Raw genomic sequence first — 27393 nt, 5'->3', positions numbered from 1 at the left:
CAAGTACTTATGCTTTTAAGTGATCAGAGTACCTGCTTTACTCATGAGAGGTTTTTAGTTTAAATTCTCTCTGAGGAAAGCTAGTGTTGTCTTGCCAATACCACAAGAATGCTCAGAAAATTTGAAAAATTGCTGATCAGAGCTGACCAAAAAAGGTATATGGAAGGTTATTAGTAGAATTAATGTAGCCCTCCCTGATTTCTTATCACATTTCATTTTGTTGCTGTCATTTTGGCAAATTTGGAATGAAAAATGAATATTTCACTAGCAGAATGAAATTAGAACGGTGTGTTGATGAAACATTGTATCCCTCAATTTCACAAATTTGACCTTGATGAATGACCGTGACCTTTACCTGTCACATGACTGACCTAGCCATGTACCAAGAAGTGTCTTTATTGTGTTATTCAAAACTTATACCAAGGTGACAGTGGCTGCAAGACAAAACCGCCATAAAGCCTTGGAAAACAGTATCTTCAATCCCTTGGGGGGGGGGGGGGGGGGGGGTGTATAAATAGGGTGCAGGGACACTACTGTTTATTTTTCCGTCAAATTGCGGTTTAAAGTTCTCATCACCACGGGTTTCAAATGACAACCCAGTCCGTCAAGACCTACATGAACTGCTTACTGCGCATTGTCCGTTCTCTTGTACAGATGTTCTTCAGTGGCGGATCCAGAAAATTTCAATGGGGTGGATGCCAGTTTATACTTTTCCGCTCCGAAACGGAAGGTTGAAGACCCTAAGTTAGCAAAGATATTCAGCCAAAGAAGTGTGTGTTGGGGGGGGGGGGTGTACTTCTTCCTTTTGATTGATTAATTGTATCTTGTTTAACGTCCCACTCGAGAATTTTTAACTCATATGTAGACGTCACCAATACCGGTGAAGGGCTTCAAATGTTAGGCCTATGCCCGTCGCTTACGGCCATTGAGCAGTGAGGGTTCTTCAGTGTACCACACCTGCTGTGACGTGGGACATCCGTTTTTAAGGTCATATCCGAGGACCCGACATTCACACCTGATGCCAAGCGTTTGGCAATGGAACTGGGTCTGTCGCGGCTGGGATTCCAACAACGATCTTCCGCATGCGGGCGAACACTCTACCTCTAGGTCACCGCGGCGGTTTTCCCCCTTTTGATCCGCCAATGCTCTTACTTGTGCATCAGGTGCAATGAATAACATACCCAGGTGTGATTATCGAATTGGGAACGTAAAAATTGTGTCAAGTACTCGAGACACACCATACTGCGCACTGTCGGTCCGTTTCACAGAATAATGTGGTATAAAAATACGAAGTGTGGTTAAAAGTGTAATACCACGTGGAAGAGATAATAAGCGGGTATCAGTTTGGGGTTTTAGGTCCACGTGCAGACACACAGGTGTGGGTAATTCTTCACATCACACAAATTAACCCCGTGATTGAGCGGAGAATCGCCTGCTTGCGGTTCTAGCTCGCTCGGGTACCTACCCTATTGTACGCTCTGTCGGCTCTCTTCAGAAGTTGATGGTAGTCCGACCCAATGCTTTTACACGGACCATTAAAACAGTCCAATTAATGGACTTTACGGTGTGTGATCAGTACAAGAAACCGTGATATTGTTCCCCATCTGGCACAATCTGATCAGGGACCATTTCTCATTTACTTTCAACATCTGCAGACTGTATTTAACCTCTCTTGCTACAAACGAACTTTGAAAATGAAACTAAATTTATAAAAAGTAAAACGAATACAATGTACCGTAATTCATTCCCATGATTTCTCATATAGGTTCACAAAGCAGTGGAGGATATTTAGAGGTCGTTAAGGAGGAGTAATATATTTCAACTTTTGAACATAGAAAAGTCTCTTGTGTTTATATTTTGGAATTTTATAAATCTGTACTTATTACAACCAAATTAAGCCAAATATATTCATATAGCAATCCCATGCACCCATTTTCTAATTATTATTATTTTGGTATCAATTGCCCTTAATATCCGAATACAGAACGGTAACAAACAGGGAGGGGGGGGGGTTATAATTTGATGGGAGGAAACCAACAGTCGTATTTAGTGTAACCTATCTAGAGTTAGTAAGTTATCTAGAGCATGGCGTAATTAAGGTTCTTATTCAAAATATAAAATACGGTACACTATTAGTAATAAAATAATCGGACAATCACCTAAACCGTTCCCTACAGTCAAGCAGAGAAGAAAGCATGAGAAAAACGGCAACAACCTCGGGGCCAAACAGAGGCGTCTTTGTGAAGAAATCGGTATCAGACTTGCGTAAGTAGGGTATTAATTGTCAGTTTATATATTTATAAAGTAATAATGTTTCATAGGGTGTGTATTACGATAAACCACTCAGGATTTCAACCTTTTTCGCGCGTCCGCCTGACCCAAAACTGTAAAACGGCCTGTTAAGTTAGCCCACCGGCTCGTATGAATTTCCTCTGTGGTTCAATGTTCTATCAAGAGATTTAAATATCAATAATATTATTTGTGTCTCTGCTTCAACTTTGAGAATAGCCCAGCTTTCTAATTAAAACTGCTTGATCAACTTCCGCAGAAGAACATGAACACACATGGCATCTGCTTTTTGTTTTTGTTTTGGTAAAAGTCTATCATTACGTTTTACCAGATACATATATGTTAAATTGTGTCTGGTTTTACTGGCATATATTTTAACAATTGTCTGCTACCAAAGACTCAATTTCCCTCCAAAACCCGGATAAATACCCCCCCCCCCTACTTAATATTCCTAGAACGGAGAAAAACGATAGTAATTTGCAATACATGTAGTGTAGCACATTTATAACATGCAACACCATTTACCATGGTTACTATAATCAGAAAATTCACTTCCGCATACTCAAACAATATTTTTAAAAACTCCATCATCCATTACTGATGTCGTAGTAACCATACTTCATGAATATATGAAGCTAAATGCTAGGAAAATTAAATAAATGGTTTTGACATTTGATGTTAAAACATGTAGGCCTGGTGAAATCGATTAAAAACGCCCAGCCCCATAAACCCGCTCTTGTTGAAAATATTTTCCACTGTATTCCACCCTACCGGCACATGACCCTTCACTGTTAATGCTCAGGTTATTGTCATTGTTATTTTATCATTTATGCAAAACATTGTCAATAAACATCGCCGGAACTATGGTCCAGACGTCAATTATTTTCCCTCCCCTTTTTATTGTCAAGACGTCCAACGATTTTATATCGGCGATTGTCGCCATCACAGAATTTGTTAACATTTGTATCCAATATCATACTAGCTGATCTGATCGGGTCAAGCTGGAGAGACCAAAGCTCGTAAAGGGGAGGAAAGGTCAACAACGCGCCATCACAAGTCGGCATCTCAACGAAAGAGAGATAACTCTCGTAAAATACAATATACACAGTTATTGACAACTTTATTCATTCACAGTCATGCATAATTTTCACATCTTCATCGTCCTTATCATACATTATTTTCACATCGTCCTCATCATTCATAATTTTCACATTGTCCACATCATTCATAATTTTCACATTGTCCTATAAGTATTCCATCGTCCTAATAAGTATTCCAGCCACACCTGTAGATCACTTTGTCTTCACCACTAGGAGGGAGCTGCACAGGCTCTTCTTATACTCATCTCCTAAAAACGAAACAGATTGAGAAAACTATAAGAATTTTATTATTATTCCCAAAACACTGGAGAACATAATGTTCATTTAACTAAAATTATTTCTCAATGAGTTATTCACTAAATCAATAGGTCAACTCAGAATTGATGTAATGAATAACAGAAACATATTTTTTCTGCTAGAATAAGACCAAATTTACCCATTTGTCCATGAGCTCTGTAAATGTGAATTTACTCGGCATATGTAGAAGCAAGCGAGACAACGATTCTTGTATGGAAGACAGGAAGGGACTTGATTCTGAAATAATATTGTAAAATAAAACTTCTGCGATGTATGGCAAGGTACATAGTTAAAGAGGAGAGGCCACATTTATGTAATCAATGCATAGCATCTTACAAAACAGTCCACAAGGTTGCATAGTTATGAAATGAATAACAGTTTTAAAAACTTCACTGATATACGAAGTGGGGCTGGTCATGTGATCAAATCATATGAAGCCCAAAGGACTCCTCAGTAGATCTGATCACATAATGCCCCACTTCATGGATATTTATTGCTTATATATGCATTTGAGACACTATGGACTACCATCTAAGATTGTAAGCATTATTAAGATCATGTACGAAGACTTCTCAGTGCAAGTGATACACGAAACAACTCTCACTGATCCCTTCCTGGTAAAAACTGGAGTGAAACAAGGCTGCTTACTCTCACCCTCACTCTTCTTAATAGTGATTGATTGGATTACCAAACAGGCATTTGACAGGCCAAGAGGAATACAATGGACAATGACTAGAAGACCTAGATTTTGTTGACGATCTCACCCTACTATCCCATCAGATAAAAGACATCAGAGAGAAATCCAACAGATTGAATGAAATTGGAAAGAAAATGGGGCTTAAAATCAACAACAAAAAAACTAAAATTATGAAACTCAAAACAACAAGAGGTACTGTGAGCAATGCTCACTAAGAATACCCCCCGCTTACCCCAATCTCCCAAAGGGTGTTGGTAATAGGTATAAACTACCTCTTTTCTGAGTGTAAAAAACAAATGGCATGACAAACCGAACCATATTGCTACTTCGATGTCCAGTGCACGTGACCTTTGGCCTTTTCACCCCAAAATCGATAGGGAACATCTTCATCCCATGGGTAGTCCATATGTATGATATGGTGACTGAAGGTGGAAAGGATAACGCTTTAGAGCCCGGAAACCATATTACTACTTCGATGTCCAGTGCGCTTGACCTTTGGACCCCAAAATCGATAGGGAACATCTTCATCCCATGGGTAGTCCATATATATGATATGGTGACGGTAGGTGGAAAGGATAATGCTTTAGAGCCCGGAAACCATTGCGTCTACAGACGGACGGACAGACAGACGGACAACCGATTCCATTATACACCCCCCCCCCCCCCTATGGACTTATCATAGGGTATAACAAGTGAAGAAGTGGACCAATTCACATACTTAGGGAGTGTCATAAGTAAGACCGCTGGCACAGACGAGGACATCAAAGCCAGAATAAGTAAAGCCCGTCAAGCCTTCGCATTGCTTAAGCCTGTATGGAGATCTAATGCGCTCAGTGAGAACACAAAGATAAGAATTTTCAACACTAGTGTGAAATCAGTGCTATTTTACGGATGTGAAACCTGGAGACTTACAGTGGGATTACAACAAAAAATCCAGGTATTTAACAACAAATGCTTAAGACAGATATGCAAAGTTTGGTGGCCAATGAAAATTACAAACGAACAACTATTAGAATGCACTGGCCAGGAAACAACAGCAATTCAAATAAAAAGAAGAGCATGGCAATGGATAGGCCACATATGAAGAAAACTCCAAAATAGCATCACCAGAGAGGCACTGGATTGGAATCCACAGGGACACAGGAAACAAGGACGACCACTGCACAGTTGGAAAAGAACAAGAATGAAAGAGCTGGAGAATATTGGAAAGACCTGGAATGAGGCAAAAAGAACAGCCCAAAACAGAGTGAGGTGGAGAACGACTGTAGCAGCCCTATGCTTCACAAGGAGCGAAGAGGACTAATGTAATGTAATGCATTTGAGATAAACAGGCAATTTTACTGACTATCTGCCATACATCATAACAATCAATACGATGACCCAGAAACAAAATGATTCCAATTTGTGTGATCATATCATTAAATATACTTCATATCTGTGTGATATCATTAGATATGAAGTTGTCAATTGGTTGTGTTTGTCATGACTGATGTACCTGCTTCCAGTTGACATCTATATTCCCTTCCCCCTCAAACTTCAATGGAAATTGAAGCTATTTTGTTTTTGGTATGTTTGAATAACAAAGGAATATCCTAAATGTATGCGACACAATCTCTTAATGAAGAATAATACCAGCAACATCATCTTTCTAGTTAACATACACCTGGGCACCAGTGACAGCATCTTTCTAGTTAACATACACCTGGGCACCAGTGACAGTGTCTTTCTAATTAAAATACACCTGGGCACCAGTGACAGCATCCTTCTACTTACCATACTCTTGGGCCATTGAATCACATTGTGGACTAACATCAGGATACAGTTCGGGGACCTTCACAGATATGGGAGGGACACAGGGTAGGTTCTTGTCATCTGTCAACAAATACACAGACTGAGTTTCTTCACACATAAATCATTACTACATACCGTACAATGGGTATTTTCTGCTGGTGGAAATTTTTGCAAACCGATCCCTAAAAGGTATCAAATATATTCTGAATTTTTAATTTGGGCATTTGCATTATACCTATATCTATTGATATACAGTATAATTTGTCCAAACCGGCCTCTGGGTACTCCGTCGCTCTGTCAATTCTGGTCACAAAATATAGTCCCTAACATTTCTTTAACAAATCCTTTATTAATAATTCCCTGTATTCCGGATACTGCGTATTCTGTATATCGGCCGGCTTACACAGTCCCAACTGCTATTAATTAACTTTCATTATCCTGTTTAAACCGGCCTCTCGATGATACACCACCCTAATTATTAGGTCAGTCGTATTCGGATTACACGAGGTCCCAACTGCTCCTAATTAACTCTTATTATCATACTTGAACCAGTCACCCACGATGACCAACCTGTCGGTATATTCGATGATCACACGCGATGTACACAAAGGGTGTCTCAAGGGAAGCCACAGGTAAGTAAAAGAGTGCAACTGGTGATGAGTCGTAATCAGTTTAAAATAAAACCTGATTTTTGGAAATGCACTTTTCAATTATCAGATTCAGATTCTTTATTTCCTTAAGCTATACAGCTCATCGGTTATAAATACAACTGTACAAAATATTTACAAATATATACAAATAAGATAGTAGAGGGTGAGTAGACATACAGATACAATTTTGAGGATATAAAGTCAATGCAATTATGACAGCACCAAGCACGAGGTAGTGGTGCACGAGCCTCCCCCATAACGACAGAGACGAGAACTGACAATAAAAGACAAAGTTCAATTAATCGATGAATTCGATACATTCTTGGAATGAATCAAAATCGTAAACAACCCAGTCATGTTTTCCAAAAGCAAGGTAGATCTCTAGGAGCTCTCCAACGAGTCAGACAGTGATGTTATACAGTTAAGTAAGCTCAACTCGCTATAACCGGTCGATCACTCGGCATTACATCAGTTTCCGTTTCACAAATTGAGAAAGTTAAAAACGATATTTTCATTAAATACATTTACGACAAAAGCTGGGGAAGAGAAATTTTAGGCGAACACAACACAAACTTGACGAACGCATATGATGTAGCACTTGAAGACGGCAATGATGAAGACGAAATCGACAATTTACCAACAGATAACTGCGCGAATAATTCCCAGATTTTTATACCGTTTAATAAAAATTGATTTTTTTTCAAAAGAACACGACGATAAAACACTGACATTTATATTTTCACATTCTGAATTCTTTTGTGATATAATAAAACGTTGGCATTCGTTATACACGTATGCATAATAGACAGCGAATACAAGGGAAGCAACTCTCATACTTTTCAACACTCTGCACTCCTGACTCTGTAAACCGGTCAATTTCTTTGGAACAACACACAACCCGTTTAGACAGATTGTACGGTATACATGTATATATCTTTTGCAATAGTAATTTTTTTTGATTTTTCATCGCTGCAAAATTCTGCAAAAGAAATGGACAATCGCAGAAAATACCCATCATATGGTACATAAAAATTAAAAATAGAGATTTCCTAAAACTAAAATGTTCAAACATATCATGGATATTGAAAATATAAATAAATCAGAATACAGGCCCTATTAATGTACAGAAAGTTAGAAATTTTATTAATAACATAATTCTACCAAGTTTACCTTTTCAAGTGTTGACATGTCATACTTTAATATTTGATCAAACATGAATACCTATTTTACAAACAAGATGGATATCTTTGGAGTGGGAGTGCTGAGTTGGGTCCAGGTTGACTCGGAATCGTCCGCCCAGACAAGCAATCTCTCCCTGCAGAATGTGAGGGATCTCTTCTTCTTCCTCTTCTCTCTTTCTCTTCTTGGGCGGTGGACTTGGGGCCCTGTAAATTTGGTATACTTGTAACTGTCATCACAATCTTACACTGTGATTCTACTCAAATCTTCTAATTTTCTGTTTCTGTTCTGCTACTTAAATTTTCTAGCTTCCATATCACTAAAATCTCTTAATTTCCTATTTCACTGACTTAGATGAGATGATTTTCTGATCACATTTTTTAAATACAAAATCTGCAACATCACAATAACACCCAGATTACTCAGAAAACAAGGTGTGTTAGTGAGACACCGTGCCCCGAGTGCGACCACATTCAATAGTGGCAAAATTAACCTGCAATTTGATGAATGTCCTTTCATCTTGGATAGTTCAAGAGTTATGACCAAGGTCAACAGTGCATAGAAAGAGACAGGTCTTTGATCTTGGGAACATAAAAAAATTTAATTTAGGTGATTTGTGCTTTTACTATATAAAAACCTATGCATGTTTCATGCAGTGCACATTCCTGTTGTATTATTCTACTTCAGAACTACTCAGGGCTGTGACTAAATTCCTCAGAAATCAGGAAAACTGGTCAAAATGAAGAAAAACACCTTACCCTACCTGGAAAAATATCATTTTCTGTCACTTTAGATCAAACCCAGAGTATTTCACTTTTTCGAAAATTTAGTGAATAATAGGATTTCCTCTAAAAAGAGGAATAACCACACTCCTGAATACAAGAGGCCCATGGACCTTAACAGTCACCTGAGTGCTCTGCATCACATTTTCTAAAGCTCCTGACTTGTGTGCATGAAATTTTAAAGCAATATTAGCTCTTAATCTGAAAAATTTATCATGTTGTAAAAATGTGCTATAATGATAGTTTTGTATGTAACTTTAACCATAACCATTGAGAAAATTGAAACTAAGCTAAGATTTTTATCAAAATAAAGATTTCAGTTCTATTTCATATACAGGTGACTCTCGATAACTCGAAGTTCAAGGGACCTGGATAAAACTTCGAGAAATCGAGAGATCGAAATTTGGAAATTGAAGGTCCGCCGGTATGGTTCACATTTTACAGTAACCGGAAATGTTTACCAACAAGATCAATGTTTTGACAACATCGTTTTGACATGTTTTCCTTCATATTCGTAAGGTAGTTTAATATCAAAATAAAACCTTATTTTGCATTAATAAAAACATTTCAAAGCTTATGTATTTATTAAATTTTGTTCTTTATTGTAATTCCCAATACCACATTTTAATATTGAAAAACCTATGGATTTCTATCAACATTTGCATGTATTTTGTCGAGGATGTATATTGACCAAATTCCCGAAGTAAAATATGTTTAGTGGCCTTTCCCAGAGTACAGTCACTTCTAAAAATAGAACACATCACTTTAAAACAAGCAGTGTTAATATACATACATTTTAAGGCACTGGCTTTATTTAAACGATAGAAATGATTTTTTTCATATGAATTGAAGAAAATGTATTGCAGTTGACTGTTTTCAATAATTTTTCATCTACTGAACCATGCTCTTGGTTTCAAGGTGATGAAAATGCACGGATAGTGGTCAAATTTTGACTAATCATAGCCTACCATATCCGGAAAATTGTGTTTTCAAAAGCCTTCAGATTTTTTAAACATTTCAATATGTTTTACCTTTACACTCCAGCAACCATTTGACATAAGAAGTGGATAGGGTATCAGATAATTTGAGAGCCCAATGACCCCCTCTAGGTTAAAAACCTTGAAAAAATGCATATTGGAAAATGGTGTCTAAAATTCCTATCTCTGCAAACATGTTTCATTCATCATTTACATTACTAAATTACCATTTCAAGAAATATTACAGGGTGGTTTTTGAAAAACAGTTTAAAACATTAAAGCTTCAAATAGCTAAAAACCACTTTCATTGATTGCTGTAAGCTTTAGGGATCGGGCTTGAAGTTAGAAAAATCCTAACTTTACTATGGAGCTTACTAAATCCACAGCCTTCGTCACATGAACACTGACATGATGTCACAATAGATGAAAAAATAAAATTGTCGCCAGATCAAGAACAAAGTAATGTAGATCAGAATGATTTCTACATTTTAACGCTCATTCAGAGAATGCTAACCTATGCTCAAGTTACAAATTTTGGGAAATCCGAATGTTTTAAAACACTGAATTCTGCATTCCTCATCCCCTTGGTCATTTTTATTTCCTGGTAGTTTTTAATAATACGATACAGCCATGCGATGTGAGTCTTAACGACATGTGATTACCGCGTACATTCCGAGACGTTTTAATCAAAACATCAGTAAAGGTCATGTCTGGCCAGAAAAGTGTTTTAGATAAAAGAAAATTACATTACAACACCCATGATCCATACTGTACGTACAAGAACACAAACGTATGACATCTAGGCCTAGAGATAGGGCCTAAATATGTGACAAATCTGTCAGTGTATGATCTAAATTGAACACCCTGAAATCATTAGACACAACAGAGATATGCACATACATGTATATGTACATTTATTATGGATTCGAAGGGCCCTGTCGTGTAAATGAATATAAACAAGATTATTATACTTTCATGTAAAATACTCGAACCTGATTGGTCGAGAAGCATTTGAAAAAACATATTGTTACCCTCAGAGAACAGAAAACACGCGCCCCAGGGTGATAGTATCTAGCAACGGGTAACAGTACTTGACAACGGGTGATATTATAAAAAATTATCACACATGTCAAATTTATGCGCGTACGGTTCGCCGTAGATTGCTAGACGACGTCGTTTGAGCGTTTGTAATAAATGCGAGTACCCGCATCGAAATACGAAATATCGCATGACAGTGATTGATCAAATGTCAACAGACGTAAGTTTTTCTGCTTTCCAGTTTACATAACATTCAGTATAATAAAACAAATATTCCATGTAGTTGAGGGTAACATTGAAATTTTCACCCCTTGGCTATGCCTCGGTTGACAATGGTTTTCTCGGGGTGAAAATTTTCAATGTTACCCTCAACTACATGCAATATTTATATATTCCTACACGTAGCCATGTCCCCCACTGCTGCAAAAAAAGTTTAAGCACAAAAGTCCCATAACTCCTGTAAAATTTGTCAAATCAAAATGGCGGCGCAATATGATCAACTACATATGGTGAATAACAATCCTACAAAATTTGAATGAAATCCGGTGAGCGGTTTCGGAGGAGTTGCGTCCACAAAGTGTTTCTATAGTGTAGCATATACAAATTCAACAAAGTTTCATAACTCCTGTAAAAATTGTCGAATCAAAATGACGGCACAATATGATCAACTACATATGGTGAATAACAATCCTACAAAATTTGAGTGAAATCTGGTGAGCGGTTTCGGAGAAGTTGCGTCCACAAAGTGTTCCTATAGTGTACTATGTACAAATTCAACAAAGTCCCATAACTCCTGTTAAAATTTGTCAAATCAAAATGGTAGCACAATATGATCAACTACACATGGTGACTAACAATCCTACAAATTATGAACAAAATCCGTTGAGCAGTTTCAGAGGAGTTGCGTCCACAAAGTGTTCCTATAGTGTAGCATGTACAAATTCAACAAAGTCCCATAACTCCTGTCAAAATTGTCGAATCAAAATTCTGGCATAATATGATCAACTACACATGGTGACTAACAATCCCACATATTAAATATGAACAAAATCCGTTGAGCGGTTTCGGAGGAGTTGCGTCCACAAAGTGTTCCTATAGTGTAGCATGTACAAATTCAACAAAGTCCCATAACTCCTATCAAAATTGTCGAATCAAAATGGCAGCGAAATATGATCAACTACACATGGTGACTAACAATCCTACAAAATATGAACAAAATCTGTTGAGCAGTTTCTGAGGAGTTGCGTCCACAAAGTGAAGTGGGACGGACACCGGTATTTCTATGTCCCCTTCCGCGTTGTGGTGGGGGACAAAAATTTGCAAGGGGGGTTACAATGTCAGTATAGCTTTAGATTATGCATATATTTTATCTAGATCATGACGACATCGATCGTATTCTTTCAAGTTTAAATAAATCATAATGCATTTTGTTGAATAGGAGATTCGATATTTCTACCCGTTATTAATGATCAGAAATCACACAAAAGAAATGGCCTAAAATAGATACATTGAAAGTTGGCAACAGGATTTAACATCATAATCTGTAATATTTGCAGAAATCTCACGAGAATTACTAAACGACTGTGTGTCATAACGCGATGTGTATGGAGAGTTAATGACTTCGCAATGTACATGTATATAACTATAACATTTTCTCTCTCAAGCGTTGTCTTGTATAAAACCGGCTTGTTTGTATTATTGCGATTCGTATGTTGTTGTTTTTTAATTCTAAATTTTTGTTGTTTGCTTTCAAACAATCAGTCCTAATACGGTCTACAAAATTTACCAAAATGCCATCAGGTTCGTTGAATGTGTGATAACGTTTGTGACTCGTGAATAACGTTTCTAACGTTATTTGACTTGGTATGGGGAATTACCTTAATCATGCTTAGATAGGCTTACAAAACCAAGTTCCGATGAAGCTTTACTATCGCAAACTAACAGAGCACAATATGTGGCTTTACCCAAAGCAAAAATTCTAATGAATGAGTAAAACGATATTTTAGAGTAACTTTACAAAAAGAACAATCTCGAGAAATTTAACTGTCTGTAGATCTCTAAATTATATATAAAACTTACTCTCTCGTTGTCACGTCAAAACAAATTATAGATTTTATTCATAGTTGGATTATATATAATTTTAATCATCACGACACAAAACCCCCAGAGCAAGGTGTAAACTGACCAATTAGCCAATTATATACTCAAGTGTGTCACCTTCGCAAAGAAGCACGGTCGATGTTTCAAGTATATAAACACCTAATTACCCCTCAGGAATTCAACAAAATCTACGTAAGGCCCAAGCAGAAATTATTACACGCTTGGGTAACGGTGGGCATACGTTACCACCACTTCGAGAGTGAAAACCAATGAAATGTGTTTTACGGGACCCAACTTGACTTCGAGAGATCGGGAACTTCGAGAGATCGAACGTTTGAGAGATCAATAGTAAATTTGCTTTGTTATATAGAGAAAAAAATCGGGACCATTATTTCACTTTGAGGGATCGAAGTTCGAGCCATCGAGAGTCACCTGTATAGCATTATATAGAAATCTTGTACATGCAGACAATGATGTAATTTTGCTTCATTCAAAGCCTCTGAATAGATTTTCTGACACAAATATCAATAACAAACGTTTACATACCTTGTTTTGTGACATTGAATAGGAAAAATGCAAGGAGTTGTAGAACTTTGCTTAAGCCATCATGCTTTGTTTTGTAACATATGAATAAAGGAAGAACAAGCAATAAATTACTTGGTCTTGTTAATTTTCTTATCTATTCAGGGTAGCTTATTCGATATTGGGGTTAACCTATAAATCTGTGGATCACAGGTTTGAATCTCGCAGAATTTGAATTTTGTAATGTAGCAATAAAATGTACTTTTGCAAGAGTTTCTGCAAAATCTATTACATCGGCTATATACTATATTATATACATACTTTCGTATTATTATGAATTTCTTGGGGTTTTTGTACCTCCTTAAACCTCCCTCAATAAGAAATCCATAAGTTGATAATATAAATCCTTGCAATATGCACATCTTCAAGTTGTTTAAAAAGATCCTAGTTTTAAACTGTGAGAAGAGTTAAAAGGGCAAACCATGCACTCAATATCTCCTCAAAACTGACTAATTTCAACAATGTGTAATATTCTAAAAAATTGAAGAAAATCAAAATCCTTGCCATTTGTACATCTTCAATACTCATACAAATACTCTATAAAACAAGGTCCTCAATTGAAAATTGTGGGAGGAGCTAACTGGACAAATTATGTAACCCCCATAGCAAGTTTCAGCTTGATTTGTGACAGAGAAATAAAAATAGAATAAGAAAACCCGGAATGGATGGACGTACAGACATCGCTGTACCACAACATGTTCTGTCTAAAGACAGGCGCATAAAAAAAATCATTGATTACATATCATTTAGGCAATTTTGCATAGCATCCAAAATTTCTACTCAAGAAATATTCAGTAGAAAACTCCATGTTTGCTTGCTTATGTAATAATAGAACCTGATCCCTGGAGTCATAAATTTCACAATTTTGGTAAATGCTCGAGTACTCGTTATAATCATACAAACTTTTTGCCTCCTTGATGTCCAGATATATAGAAGACATTTTTTGGAAGACATAATGCATTTTTTAAAAATGTATATCCAACTCAACTCACCCAGGGACCTAATCCCTAAACCCAGCAAACAATTTGCCTCCTTGATGTCCAGGAGTAAAGAAGTTTTCCCAAGATATAATGCATTTTCAATATATGATCAACTTAGCCTTACCCTGGGGTTTGAACCCTAAACCCAGGGGTCATGAATTTCACAATTTTGGTAGAAGCTTGAGTACACATCATTGGTTTGGAAGTAAAGAAGAAGATTTTCTAAGATATACTGCATTTTTGATATATAACCAACTTAGCCCCACCAGTGATATAAATTTCACAGTTTTGGTAGAAGCTTCAGTACTCATTACATGTATAATCTGGCAAACATCTTGCCTCCTTGATGTCCAGAAATAAAGAAGTTTTTTAAAGATATAATGTATTTTCGAAATATGACCAACTTAGCCCTACCCAGAGGCCTGAACCCTAAATACATGGTCATGAATTTCTCAATTTTGGTGAAGTGCTCATTGCTTCTTACAATCAAACAAACAGTTTGATTGCTTGATGTCCAGAAGTAAAGAAGAAGGCTTACGAAGATTACATTAATTTTGATGTTTTGGCACACCCCGCAGGCCTCTGGGAGGCTGAGTCTATGAAATTCACATTTTTTGTGTTTCCCTACCCACAGATGCTATATACCAAAAATTTGTTAGAATTGGTTCAGCTGTTCAAAAGAAGAAGCTGAAAATGTTCAGAAGTTCACACAATGATGGATAAAATCAGTGACCAATATGTTACCTCAGTGACCTAAAATTCCTCATCTCAGTTGCTTTATTTGAAACTATGCACAGGAAACAAAATCTATGTCCTTTGAAAGACAGAACGACTGTAACTAATGTCTTGCATGCTAGTTAGTGATGATGTTGATGGTTTGTTTTTCATTATTTGGGTTGTATACCAACATAGCAATGTCAATAAATAATAATGATAAAATATTCCTAGGTAAAAATTTGGGTACCATCTTTACTCCAGGATTCATGGAGTACACAAACTGGATTCTACACTGCACAAAAATATTTGGCACAAGTTCCATCATTTTTGCCCAATTGTATTTCAAAATAAAAATCAGATTAAATGACTCCATCTTACTTTTCTAATCATATTCCCCTGAAAGGAAAGTGACACTACAATCAAACAAAACTGAAAACTTGGCACAAAGCATCCATTCAATTTTGTTGGACAACAGGTGGCAAAACTTCCTTTTGAAATGCTTACTTTAACCTCCGGTCCATGTGAAATTAGATTACCTGATTGGTGCTCCAAAGAGAGCAGTCATAGCTGGACCAAACGTCTGCTGCAAGGCGTGGTTAAACATTGGCGACTTCATGTTAGTGGCTACAGCGTCTAGGAGAGGCTGACACATGTGCATGGGGGTCGTGGTTATTGTGGGAGTGGCAGAGGGCACAGATCCAATACCACTCTAGTTAAACAAAACATACAACTCACAAAACTTTCAATAATTACATCAATACATTAAGTCGGCAGTAATCTAAGATAACTTTATACTGATCAATTTTACACAAATGGGAGAGGGCCTACAGAGGCTATGCCTGCTACCCATTCCTTTTGAGTTTATCAATAAAATATGTTTAAATTAAATTAAATTAAATTAAAATCATATTTACACTAACATAATGACTAGAATTAGGAGAAAAGAACTAGGTACCGGTACATGAATAGTCTAACAAATCCAAATTCCGGCTACAATTCAAATTACGTATTTGAAATAACAAAACTGTTTGCAAAAAATTTTTGATAATGAGACTAATTAATCATCCTCTTAGCCATGAATTAAAAATTTACGATGTATACTATCGCGAACAATGCCGTGACCTTATGCACCTTCTGGTGTAGAGAGAACGAAGTGCTCAGCAACATAACAAACACATGAATTTCATTTTCTTAGAAATGACTAAATATTGCTACTTTCAACACCTGTTTGACTTCAGATGGGCCATATGCATCAATCATATAAAGATAAATAGCCTAAAATTGCATGAATTAATGTTTTTGTGACAGTCTAGAATTGTATAGATTGAGATTTTCATAACAGTCTAGAATTGCATGGATTAATATTTCCATGACAGCTTAGAATTGCATGGATAAACGTTTCTGTGACAGCTTAGAATTGCATGAATAAACAAATCCGTGACAGCTTAGAATTGCATGGATAAACAAATCTGTGACAGCTTAGAATTGCATGGATAAACAAATCTGTGACAGCTTAGAATTGCATGGATAAACGTTTTCATACATGTGACTTGGGTACACACCACAAAGTTTTTGTAATAAATATGACCAACTATGATTATCTCAAGTAGGGAGTCTTAATCTCAATACTATTCTGATTGGGATCTAAAGAAATCCACAAGATTATGATTGCTTGCAGAAGATGTTTTCTAAGGAACACAAGCCGTGGTATTTCTGAATGATTAATGAGAAATGACATGCATGCCTTTGATAGTCTAACTGAGTGAATACAGATAATAGGTCTGTAAAATATGGAGACATGGAATACAAACAAATTGGAACTCATTATGAATGTCATCATACTCACAGTTTTTGATGAAGACATTTCCAAGCTGTCTAAAACCTGTTCACATTTGAGTAAAGTTGCCATGGGTAACCTAAATATACATTTTATTTTTAAATGAACAGTCTGAATGGCTTTCAGTTGTGAAAATTCATGAAAAAGGAAGCTTGCGAACATATTCTACATTCAAATAAAAAATTGATTAACGCTATCTTTAACAGAATTACAGTTCAGCTGAGCCATTGCAAAGGTCATTTGCAAGGTCATCTCTCTACTTCTTATAATGTGTCAAATGTAGCACTCTCCATTTTCGTATTTACCTTCTGGAAGGGTCTGTTAAAATCTTCAAAAGATTCTCCATCTTGCTGATGTCTTTCTTGCTTTCTGAATCAAACAAACACATTTTACTACACTGTTATTGCAGTCTCATTTCTTTTACGGGACAATTACGATAAAATTGATTGCACATTCCAATTCATTTCTTTCCTACATTTAACGACAGTGAAAAACAAAGTCCCATTGTCTGTGTACATGATCCTGCAATAAGTGTCTGTACCTTCATCTTTGCCTGTGGTCAAGCGGTTGATCATTCTTTTGAGTGGTTCAATATACTTCTGTAACTGTCTCAGTTTATCAAGGTATGCTTGTTCCTCGTGTGACCTTGGGGTGTTGGGACTGGGAGAATTTGGACCACCTGTACAGAAAAAAGTACAGAAAACCAGTTATGATGGTGGGACACCATAAGAACTACAATTTTGTTTTCCACAACATGAAAACTAACAATTTCCTTGATAACAATTTCTATACTGAATATTCAAACATCTGGTGTATATGACTAAATTTTCTTCTATAAGTCTCAACCTTACTGAAAACAAGATAATGACCCCCCCCCCCCCCCCCCCTTAAAAAAATTATTGTAATTGGTATATATCCTTACCTGGTGTGTTGAGGACCCGGGGAGAGGGGACCCGGGGGTTGTTGACCATTCCTTGCGGGGAGGGGGACATCATCATGCTGCTAATAGACTGTGGTGGTTTGGGAGAGTGAACTGCTTGTTGTCTGTATATATAAAAAAAAACTGTATTAAATACATCATATTGTAAGATCTTGCTTTCTTTTCATATAAGGAAGATAACAGCGACTTCCTTGCTGATCCAATCACAGAGCACTTAATACTTCACTTTGAAGTCTTTCCCTTAAATGGTAAATAATATGAGGATAGGAGCCAAAGATAGGAACATAGAGATAAAAGACATACTTACGAACTTAAAACAGACCCAGGCTGCACCTTGATAAATAGAAATACAGCTATAAATGGAAAACAGATGTAATTTTTCAACCAAGGAAATAACTTTATTGTAAAAATTTGTAACAGTTGGAAAAAATGAAGTACTCAGCATGTTGCTTACCTGTTGTAAGGTAGCTGTGAGGCTTGACTGAGTGGGATACTATTACTTACCTGTTGTAAGGTAGCTGTGAGGCTTGACTGAGTGGGGTACTATTACTTACCTGTTGTGTGTAAGGTAGCTGTGAGACTTGACTGAGTGGGGTACTATTACTTACCTGTTGTGTGTAAGGTAGCTGTGAGGCTTGACTGAGTGGGGTACTATTACTTACCTGTTGTAAGGTAGCTGTGAGGCTTGACTGAGTGGGGTACTATTACTTACCTGTTGTGTGTAAGGTAGCTGTGAGACTTGACTGAGTGGGGTACTATTACTTACCTGTTGTGTGTAAGGTAGCTGTGAGGCTTGACTGAGTGGGGTACTATTACTTACCTGTTGTGTGTAAGGTAGCTGTGAGACTTGACTGAGTGGGGTACTATTACTTACCTGTTGTGTGTAAGGTAGCTGTGAGGCTTGACTGAGTGGGGTACTATTACTTACCTGTTGTGTGTAAGGTAGCTGTGAGGCTTGACTGAGTGGGGTACTATTACTTACCTGTTGTGTGTAAGGTAGCTGTGAGGCTTGACTGAGTGGGGTACTATTACTTACCTGTTGTGTGTAAGGTAGCTGTGAGACTTGACTGAGTGGGGTACTATTACTTACCTGTTGTGTGTAAGGTAGCTGTGAGGCTTGACTGAGTGGGGTACTATTACTTACCTGTTGTGTGTAAGGTAGCTGTGAGGCTTGACTGAGTGGGGTACTATTACTTACCTGTTGTGTGTAAGGTAGCTGTGAGGCTTGACTGAGTGGGGTACTATTACTTACCTGTTATGTGTAAGGTAGCTGTGAGGCTTGACTGAGTGGGGTACTATTACTTACCTGTTGTGTGTAAGGTAGCTGTGAGGCTTGACTGAGTGGGGTACTATTACTTACCTGTTGTGTGTAAGGTAGCTGTGAGGCTTGACTGAGTGGGGTACTATTACTTACCTGTTGTGTGTAAGGTAGCTGTGAGGCTTGACTGAGTGGGGTACTATTACTTACCTGTTGTGTGTAAGGTAGCTGTGAGGCTTGACTGAGTGATGCTTGACTTATTCCTCCCATTGTTGTTGCTTGGGCTCTTTGTTGTTGCATTCCATGTTGCATTCCCATGGAAGTCATTTGCATTCCTGGTTGCCGCATGTCTGTTTGTTGCATGCCAGGTTGCTGCATCCCTCCTTGTTGCATTCCTCCTTGTTGCATACCAGGTTGCTGCATCCCTCCTCCTTGCTGCATTCCTCCTTGCTGCATTCCTCCTTGTTGCATTCCTGGTTGCTGCATCCCACCACCTGGCATCGCTTGCTGATAAGTCATGCCTACCTGCTGAAATAATTTTAAAAAACATAAAATTATTGAACTGATAACGAAAATATAAAATTAATAAAACCCAAGAAAATACAGAGAAATAAAATTGTGTAATGTCAAGCAATAAAATAAATGTTGACAGGTTTGTTAATTACAATAATATTCATTAAATATTTATCAACTTCACTTGCAATTCCCAATACACCACATGGGAAAGTAATTGCTGAGGATGTTAACTTGTTTTTAGTTTTTTCTATGACTATGAGAAGAGAGACTAACTGAGTTGGCAGGAAGAGGCTGAGCCATCGACTGGACATGCTGAGCAGACGTCACCAAAAACGCATCCTGTCTCTGTAGAAAAGAAAACAGCATCAGTTAGTAATTCCATTAATTTCTATGTCTCTTCAAGCCATGGTTGCCCAGCACTGTCTAACAACCACTCACACAAATTTGGTGATATTAAGGGACATATGGGCCACAACACTCACCTGAGTGCACTTGTTCTTACAGAGATACGACTTAGCTGTGATCCCTAATTGTAACCTCACACAAAGACAAGCCCTGTTATAGGTCAACCATTTATTACATACCTCCTAATATTTATGTATATTCTTGAAAAACTTTATTTTTTTATGCAAATAGAATGATTCTGAAAGATATCTACAGTAGAGTTTTAGAAATATTGACCAAAAGGCGAGTAAAATCACATTGATATGGCAAGGAGGTAAAGATTTTTGGAATGTTTCAACAACTGCTTCCTTATCTTTTAGGTGCTGAACTTGTCTATAATGTCTCAGATTTACACCATATTGTATGTCACACAAAAACATGACATTAAACTGTACAATATCAATTATACTACATGACATCAAATTGTATAATATCAGAGACTAATGACGCAAAATTGTATGGTTGCACACTGACTGAATGAGATCATTATCAAAATAGTATAATGTCACAGAAACTAAACGACACCATTCAGCACTAAAATTGTGTAATGTCACAGAAACTAAACACACTGCTCAGCACTAAAATTGCGTAATGTCACAGAAACTAAACACACTGCTCAGCACTAAAATTGTGTAATGTCACAGAAACTAAATGACACCATTCAGCACTAAAATTGTGTAATGTCCAGAAACTAAACACACCATTCAGCACTAAAATTGTATAATGTCACAGAAAGTAAACGACACCATTCAGCATTAAAATTGTATAATGTTCGAGTATCGTCAATTTCTCAAGTGAAGAAAATCACTATTATAAAGCATGATATTGTGAAACTACGTGATATTTTAATGTTAAGTTTCTGTGACATTATACAATTCTAGTGTTGAAATTTAAAATCTGACTGAAGTAAAGACAAAAAATTAGTAAAATGGGACTTAGTATATAGAATTTCCCTGTCACCATCATTACAAGTCAAGGGTTATTGATTCGTTACCTCGCACTAACCCTTGACATCAGTGACTAACAAAAAGTTGGGCTCGTTCTGATTGTTTCCACAAAAGAGTGGGAACCAATGAGAATGTGGTTCTATTTATAACAACACAAAGCGCGAGATTCAAATAAAAACATGTGTATTGATACCTACACTTATGGCTATTTCAATCGTTTAAGCAATATTGTCTTAAGCAAAATGGTTTCCAAACTTGATCTACTATCAATAAACATAATTAGTGGTGTAAATATTACAATTGCGCGTGTTTATCAATACAGCAGTATGAGATCGCGTCATTTGTATCCATGTACACCATAGGAAGATGCAGTGATTTCATTGGATGTTTTATTTATAGTGGATTGTGTAATGGTCTAATGAGCCCAACTTTTATATAGGGACTGATGTCAAGGGTTAGTGCAAGGTAACGAATCAATATCCCTTGACTTGTGAAGATGCTTTGTCACATTATAATAAAAAAATTGGCAATTTTGCCAATAATCTAGACATTGTCAAGATTACCTTGGCCTCAGAACAAAACCTATACTTGTCTAAAGTCTTTGTTCTTAAGAAATGGCTGGGGAATAAAAAATTCTGATTGTTATCTAGACCTCTTCCAGATGACCTTATTAACATGATACCCTCTAGTCAGCTGTGTATAAGGTGTGATTACTCCATGTTATAAATATATTGCCAAAAGACCAATTCTAATTTTTTTCTCCCTGTGACCTTGATTTTATTAAAATGACATTGGATGTTTTAGTGCCACGACACCCCCTCAGATCATAAGCAAGCTTGGGGTTAAGTATGAGCATCTAATGTTATTTTGTTAAAAATTACGACCCACACAAGAATTTTAACTTTTTCTCCCAAAGACCCATACAATTTCTTCCTGATGTTGGGCAAGGGTAAAGACACACTGTAAGGTATTAAGCAAACTTTGTGTAAAGTATGAGCATCTACTGCTTGTTGATTTAATGTTTTGGCCTGAACACAACTGCACAGACATACAACAAACTGGCCAAAGGTATAGGCAGACAGGAAGCTCCCCCCCCCCCCTTCATTTGCAGGTGTATATTCAGGGACTTTGATAAATTTGATGCATGGTGTAATATTACTCTAAAATTCATTTGAATGAATATTAATTTTATTAAGTATAAGTCTGGTATTATTTGTTTGGGTTTTAGATTATGGGATATAAAGATAAAACCATATGTTCAATGTACACAGTAGTTTTGTGTCCCATGCTGTGATGGGTTTGTTTATTTATCTTGTATCTCTCATTTTTCTCCTTACAAATTTTGTGCATGCATTTTCCATTCAGCAATTTTCCAAGAACTCTCTAGTGATGTGTGTTTATGCAGTTTTCATTTCTAGATGATGTCTTTTCTGATTCCGAGATATTGACAATCTCCAAAATTTAAATATTTCTCTTCAACTCCTTATAGATAGCGTCATAAAATATTCAAGAATGAAAAATCAGTCATAGAAAATCTATAATCAACAAACATGTATGTATTGCAGGCACTCCAGATGTGTCATGCCCTGAAGCTCACTACAACAAGGCATGCTTAAATGAAAAAAAACATTTTTTCGACATGCTGTGTTTCTTTCTGTAATCTATACAGTATCTTTAAAGGAAAATAAACCACAGGTATATTTGTTGTTCAAACAAATTTCCTGCAGCTATGGAGGTTGACATTATACTGGCAGTTGTGATAAACTGAGGACTATACAGTTATTGACTGGGTTTGAGGACAACAGCTGTTTTGTTTGACCCGAGGATGGATCTGTAACCCTCAGCCTACGGCTTCGGGCAACAGATCCATTTTGAGGGTCAAACAAAACAGCTGTTGTCCGAGGACCCAGTCTATAACTGTTTTGTTATACACCTTCATTTTCTAGGTTGTTTTTACTACACTCACATGGTTTGTTGACTTTGAACGGGACATTGTGATTGCGAACATTCATGACCGTATCCACTAGTTTAAAAGAAAACATACCCATTATCCTAATATTAACAATTACCAAAGTACAGCACAATGATATGAAAGATATAGATAAAATAATTACATGTAAATATAACAAGAGGCCCACAAGGTCTTATCGGTCACCAGAGTATTTTAAAACAGTTTCACTGGTACAGAGAGCTACAAAATCTTTAAAAAAATATATCAAAGCTAAATTCTAATATTCAGCAACAGTATAAAACAAGATGCGTTTTTTAAAATACTTAAAAATTCCCTTAGATGAAAGGCTTTACATATCAATATGATTTTTCTGTTTGGTCAGTGTCTATATACCCTCAACAATGACCCCCGTCAGAGGACTGCATCAGACATGCTTGCATGGGGTGAACTACCTCCATGGATTTTTTACCTGCAATTACTGCAGTGCTTAGGTTACATATTCTACATTCGTAAATGCCGTAATTCCAAGGTCATTATCAAGGCTCTTGGGTGTAAACACCTACTACTGATTACAAACAGCAAGTTGATGAGGGACTGTGTAAGCGATATTAAAGCTAAATGCATGCTGCTGGCTTGACGTTTTACTGTTTGAAAATAAATTGCTATTGATTTCACATAAATTGAAATTCTCCAAGACTAAGATAGGAAAAACTTTAGCCGATTATTAAGTGTTTCATGTATTATGACCTAATGCTATTTCTCATCAACGATGAGATACATCACTATACCTGAAGTTTTACCAAATGTAAATGATTCAACAAGATTTTCCAAAAGTAATATGTTTACAGTGTGACCGTTGAGACAAGCAAACCCATAACATCTTAGAACACGACTATAGGCAATTCATTTAATGCGGGAAATATAACGCGGTTGATGTAAACAGTGCTTTGTGACGTCATCATTAGGTGCGATTGTTTTTCTTTCAAACCAAACAATTATCCACAACAAAACGCACGGAGGTATGGGAAAGCTTGTCTGGAATTTAAAATAATTTGTGGTACTTTCCAAACTATTCATTTATTTCATCTACGGGGTTGTCAATGAAGTATACCGCAGTGACTGCGACATTTTTCCCGAAGCATTATGGGCAATCCCCATCATTTTTCAGCTGATGAAGAGCAAACCACATGACTCAATTGTGTAATCATTAGATCGAGCTCGTCGCATTGCTTCGCGAGCTTTGCTCACTATTAAATATTACTCAGATTATTACTTATACAGTTTAACAGAGATTTAAGAAGAGCATGACTTTTGTAAAAACTCAGGAGGAAAGTCAAATCATCGTGAAATTTATCCAAGAAAAAATGTATAAAAATACACTGATCAAAATATATAAAGAAATATGGAGGTCATCACACAAAATAATAATGTGAATTTCAATTTTTCCTCATTTCTTGTCAAGGGGAGACAACTCACATAAACTATCTTTAAAGGAAGGGTATACTCACAGTAGTTAACTCTAACAGTCTTATGGAGATGATTCATAGATAAGTCAAATTATTATAATTAATTCAATTTTGTAAAAATATTCAGATTAACGTACTACAGTGTAATTAATCACATCCAGGAATTAATGCGACTACACCAGGAAAAGAGACCCTGACTGCAGATTTCTGTGTTCTTCCACACTGTACTGTATGGCGAAAGGAATTTAATTTTCCAATTTTAAATTTTTAACTTTCCAATCAATTACTTTTTATCAAATTCTTTAAATAATACAAGTTATATGGAGTGCACACTACGAGTGCTAAATTGACACAAAATAAGATTTAAAATGGACTCCTTTAACCTCTGAAACACATGATTAGAATTTTTATATACATTATACGATCAAAATTGTTGACTCAAATATCTTTTAAAAATGAAATTTATAAAACTGATAATTAAATTTTTTTTATACAAGTAGAACATTTTGGTTGTCCTGTAATTTTGGGCATCTTTAGCAAAGGTTGACAAAAAAGTGCAAGAAGTCAATGTGTGTGTATGTTAACTCCCTCCATTCATCAATTTAGTATAATCCATAAATATATTGTGTCAAATTATCTTTAAACACTTTCATGAAGATCAGGGTTTGTTAGAACTATGATTCTCCTCTGGGGGCCAGGAGGAGGGAGTAGAGGTTTACAGAGGGGGCTCTTATATACACAAGGGTACAAACTGTAAATTCTCATACCTTTCATATATATATATATATATATATATATATATATATATATATATATATATATATATATACATATATACACACACACACACAAACTTTGCTAACATATACTTTTTTAACATGATTTTTAAGCATTCTGTAAAATTGTTTGAGATTTGTAAGCGTAATTACAATGAACTTAGTTAGATCCCTGTCTCTGACAGTTACCATTTAATTAGAATAGGGAAAACATTTGTTATAAAACAGGCTTAGGAAAAAAACTTAAAAAGTGAGGAAAAAATCTGTATAAATCCACAAATTAATTAGGACACTGTATTTTTCATAAACAAATCATTAAATCTGGGATTCCCTAAAAATACCATTTAAGAAGAAAAAAAAGACACTAACAATGACAAATAACCAACCGAGAAGAAAGCAGCACACCATCGCTATACGACTAAGAACAAAGACTGGATGAATTGTTGTTACCTCTAATTGAGGACGTTGCATCTGCATTTGTCGCTGTTGCTGTTGCTGTTGGTGCAGGAGCAGGCGTTGCTGCTGAAGGTGAACCTGTTGTTGATTCATCATCCCTAAAATACAAACATCACATGACTTCCCCCCCAAAAAAAACCAAAAAAAGAGAAAATCCTCGATGTAAGCCACTCCTTGCTCAGAGTAGAATGATAAAGTAATTTTCTGTCACTTACAGCACTCTGGGTGATGATACCGTCTTATTGATAAACGTTTGTCATAATAATAAGTATCAGGTTGTATATCCTTCACAAATCTAGATATGTTCAAAACACTAACAGATGTATTCAAAACATCTGTCATATAAGTGCATTTCTATAATGGATTTCCTTATTCTGAATTAGTTTTAAACATTACCTAATGTGTTTGAAAGTTACCATCAGAATGCTTTAAAATACTGAACTACATTTCACAGAATGGTTTTTTTTAAAAAAAAAGAAGAAGCTGTTTTGCATTCAAACAAGCAATATGAGCCGACTTTGTTATCAATAATGAATAGTATGCAACATATTTTAAAAGTAATATGTCACTTTCATGAAGTCGATCTTTAGAGTCATCGAGAAATTGAACATAAATGGAAAACAAGCTTCCAAAAGCATTAGGATAATTAATAGATGGGAAAATATGATTTTTTTAAGGGTACTTTATCTGGCAGCTTTGAATAAATAAATGAAGTTTTATAATTCAGTTTCAACAACATATCAGAATGCTACACGATATAAAATTTTAAAACCTTGCTTATTGAGTGGATCTCGGGCACAATATCTGTAGTCTGTATTATATAGTTAATGCCAATGTAAACAAAATACAAGAACTCGGCAAAGTCAAAAATTGAAAAAAGAAAACGCAATAGTGGCATTTTATTCAGATAATGAAATAAAGTAAACTTTTAAAATGAAATATTAAAAAAAACCACAAAAAAAACCCCAGCATATTATTGGAGTCAAGAAGGATTTTATTAATTTTTGGAATTTACAAAACTGTTGGAAAAAGTCATTTGAATTTTTGATAGTGCTACAGCTTTATCACATTAGTTGCTACTAACGTAATTTGGTATACAATTTGATGTTATTATTTCTAATTAGTGGTGACCAATCAAATTTTTTGACAGTTTTGTAATTTCCAAGAATTCAAAATAATTCCAGCATCCAACAATACACTATTAATTAACAAAGAAATAAAAGAGGGTAAAATTTAATTAACGAAGAAATAAATGAGGATAAAATCAACGACTGCACTGAAAGCTACTCACACACAATCTCTGACAAATCATTCTCATCCCACCACAAATCTTCTGTATAATGCCATATATATTGAATGATATAACTCAGAGCATTGAATATCACTGCTAAGAATGAGGCAGGAACATCATTTCCTGCTAAACAATATCCTTTTCTTACAATATCTACAAAAGAGTTACTTACCCTGTTGTCCTACTGGCCCTATGCCCTGAGCAGTTAGGTTTTGTAGGGCCCCAATGGGGTCAGGCATGGGTTGTGACATCCCAGCAGCCCCTGGGGGCATCCCCTGGGCCATACCCATACCTCCTGGTCCCTTGGGTTTGTCCTTGTTGGCATCTAAAAC

At 36.2% G+C, this 27393-nt stretch overlaps 1 protein-coding gene and 1 long non-coding RNA gene across 5 annotated transcripts in view; one reads left to right on the top strand and one right to left on the bottom strand.

Annotated features, from left to right (window-relative positions):
• Positions 1 to 3396: 3396 nt before the first annotated feature.
• The window catches only part of LOC125655915 (mediator of RNA polymerase II transcription subunit 15-like), a 51425-nt gene continuing 27428 nt past the window's right edge, over positions 3397 to 27393 (bottom strand). For 2 of the 4 annotated variants that reach the window (XM_048886452.2, XM_048886460.2), the window contains 14 exons: positions 27234 to 27386; positions 25765 to 25868; positions 20004 to 20075; positions 19425 to 19742; positions 18264 to 18289; positions 17939 to 18060; positions 17558 to 17695; positions 17322 to 17385; positions 17026 to 17095; positions 15716 to 15888; positions 8046 to 8209; positions 6157 to 6255; positions 3826 to 3923; positions 3397 to 3637 (listed from right to left, as the gene is read on the bottom strand). In XM_048886452.2, coding sequence (XP_048742409.2) covers positions 3599 to 3637; positions 3826 to 3923; positions 6157 to 6255; positions 8046 to 8209; positions 15716 to 15888; positions 17026 to 17095; positions 17322 to 17385; positions 17558 to 17695; positions 17939 to 18060; positions 18264 to 18289; positions 19425 to 19742; positions 20004 to 20075; positions 25765 to 25868; positions 27234 to 27386 — 1640 coding nt within the window. In that variant the 3' untranslated portion in view covers positions 3397 to 3598. The remainder of the gene's footprint in view (positions 3638 to 3825; positions 3924 to 6156; positions 6256 to 8045; positions 8210 to 15715; positions 15889 to 17025; positions 17096 to 17321; positions 17386 to 17557; positions 17696 to 17938; positions 18061 to 18263; positions 18290 to 19424; positions 19743 to 20003; positions 20076 to 25764; positions 25869 to 27233; positions 27387 to 27393) is intronic. The other 2 variants (XM_056149165.1, XM_056149172.1) reach the window with 1 other exon arrangement.
• Positions 6613 to 9362, top strand: LOC130050131 (uncharacterized). The gene is made up of 2 exons (XR_008798546.1): positions 6613 to 6806; positions 9123 to 9362. It is a non-coding gene; the product is annotated as an uncharacterized LOC130050131 (long non-coding RNA).

This window comes from Ostrea edulis, chromosome 1 (genome assembly GCF_947568905.1).
Source record: "Ostrea edulis chromosome 1, xbOstEdul1.1, whole genome shotgun sequence".
In the NCBI taxonomy this organism is placed as follows: Eukaryota; Metazoa; Mollusca; class Bivalvia; order Ostreida; family Ostreidae; genus Ostrea; species Ostrea edulis.
The sequence above is the reverse complement of the archived record's forward strand: the minus strand, read 5'-3'. Positions and strand labels throughout refer to the sequence as shown.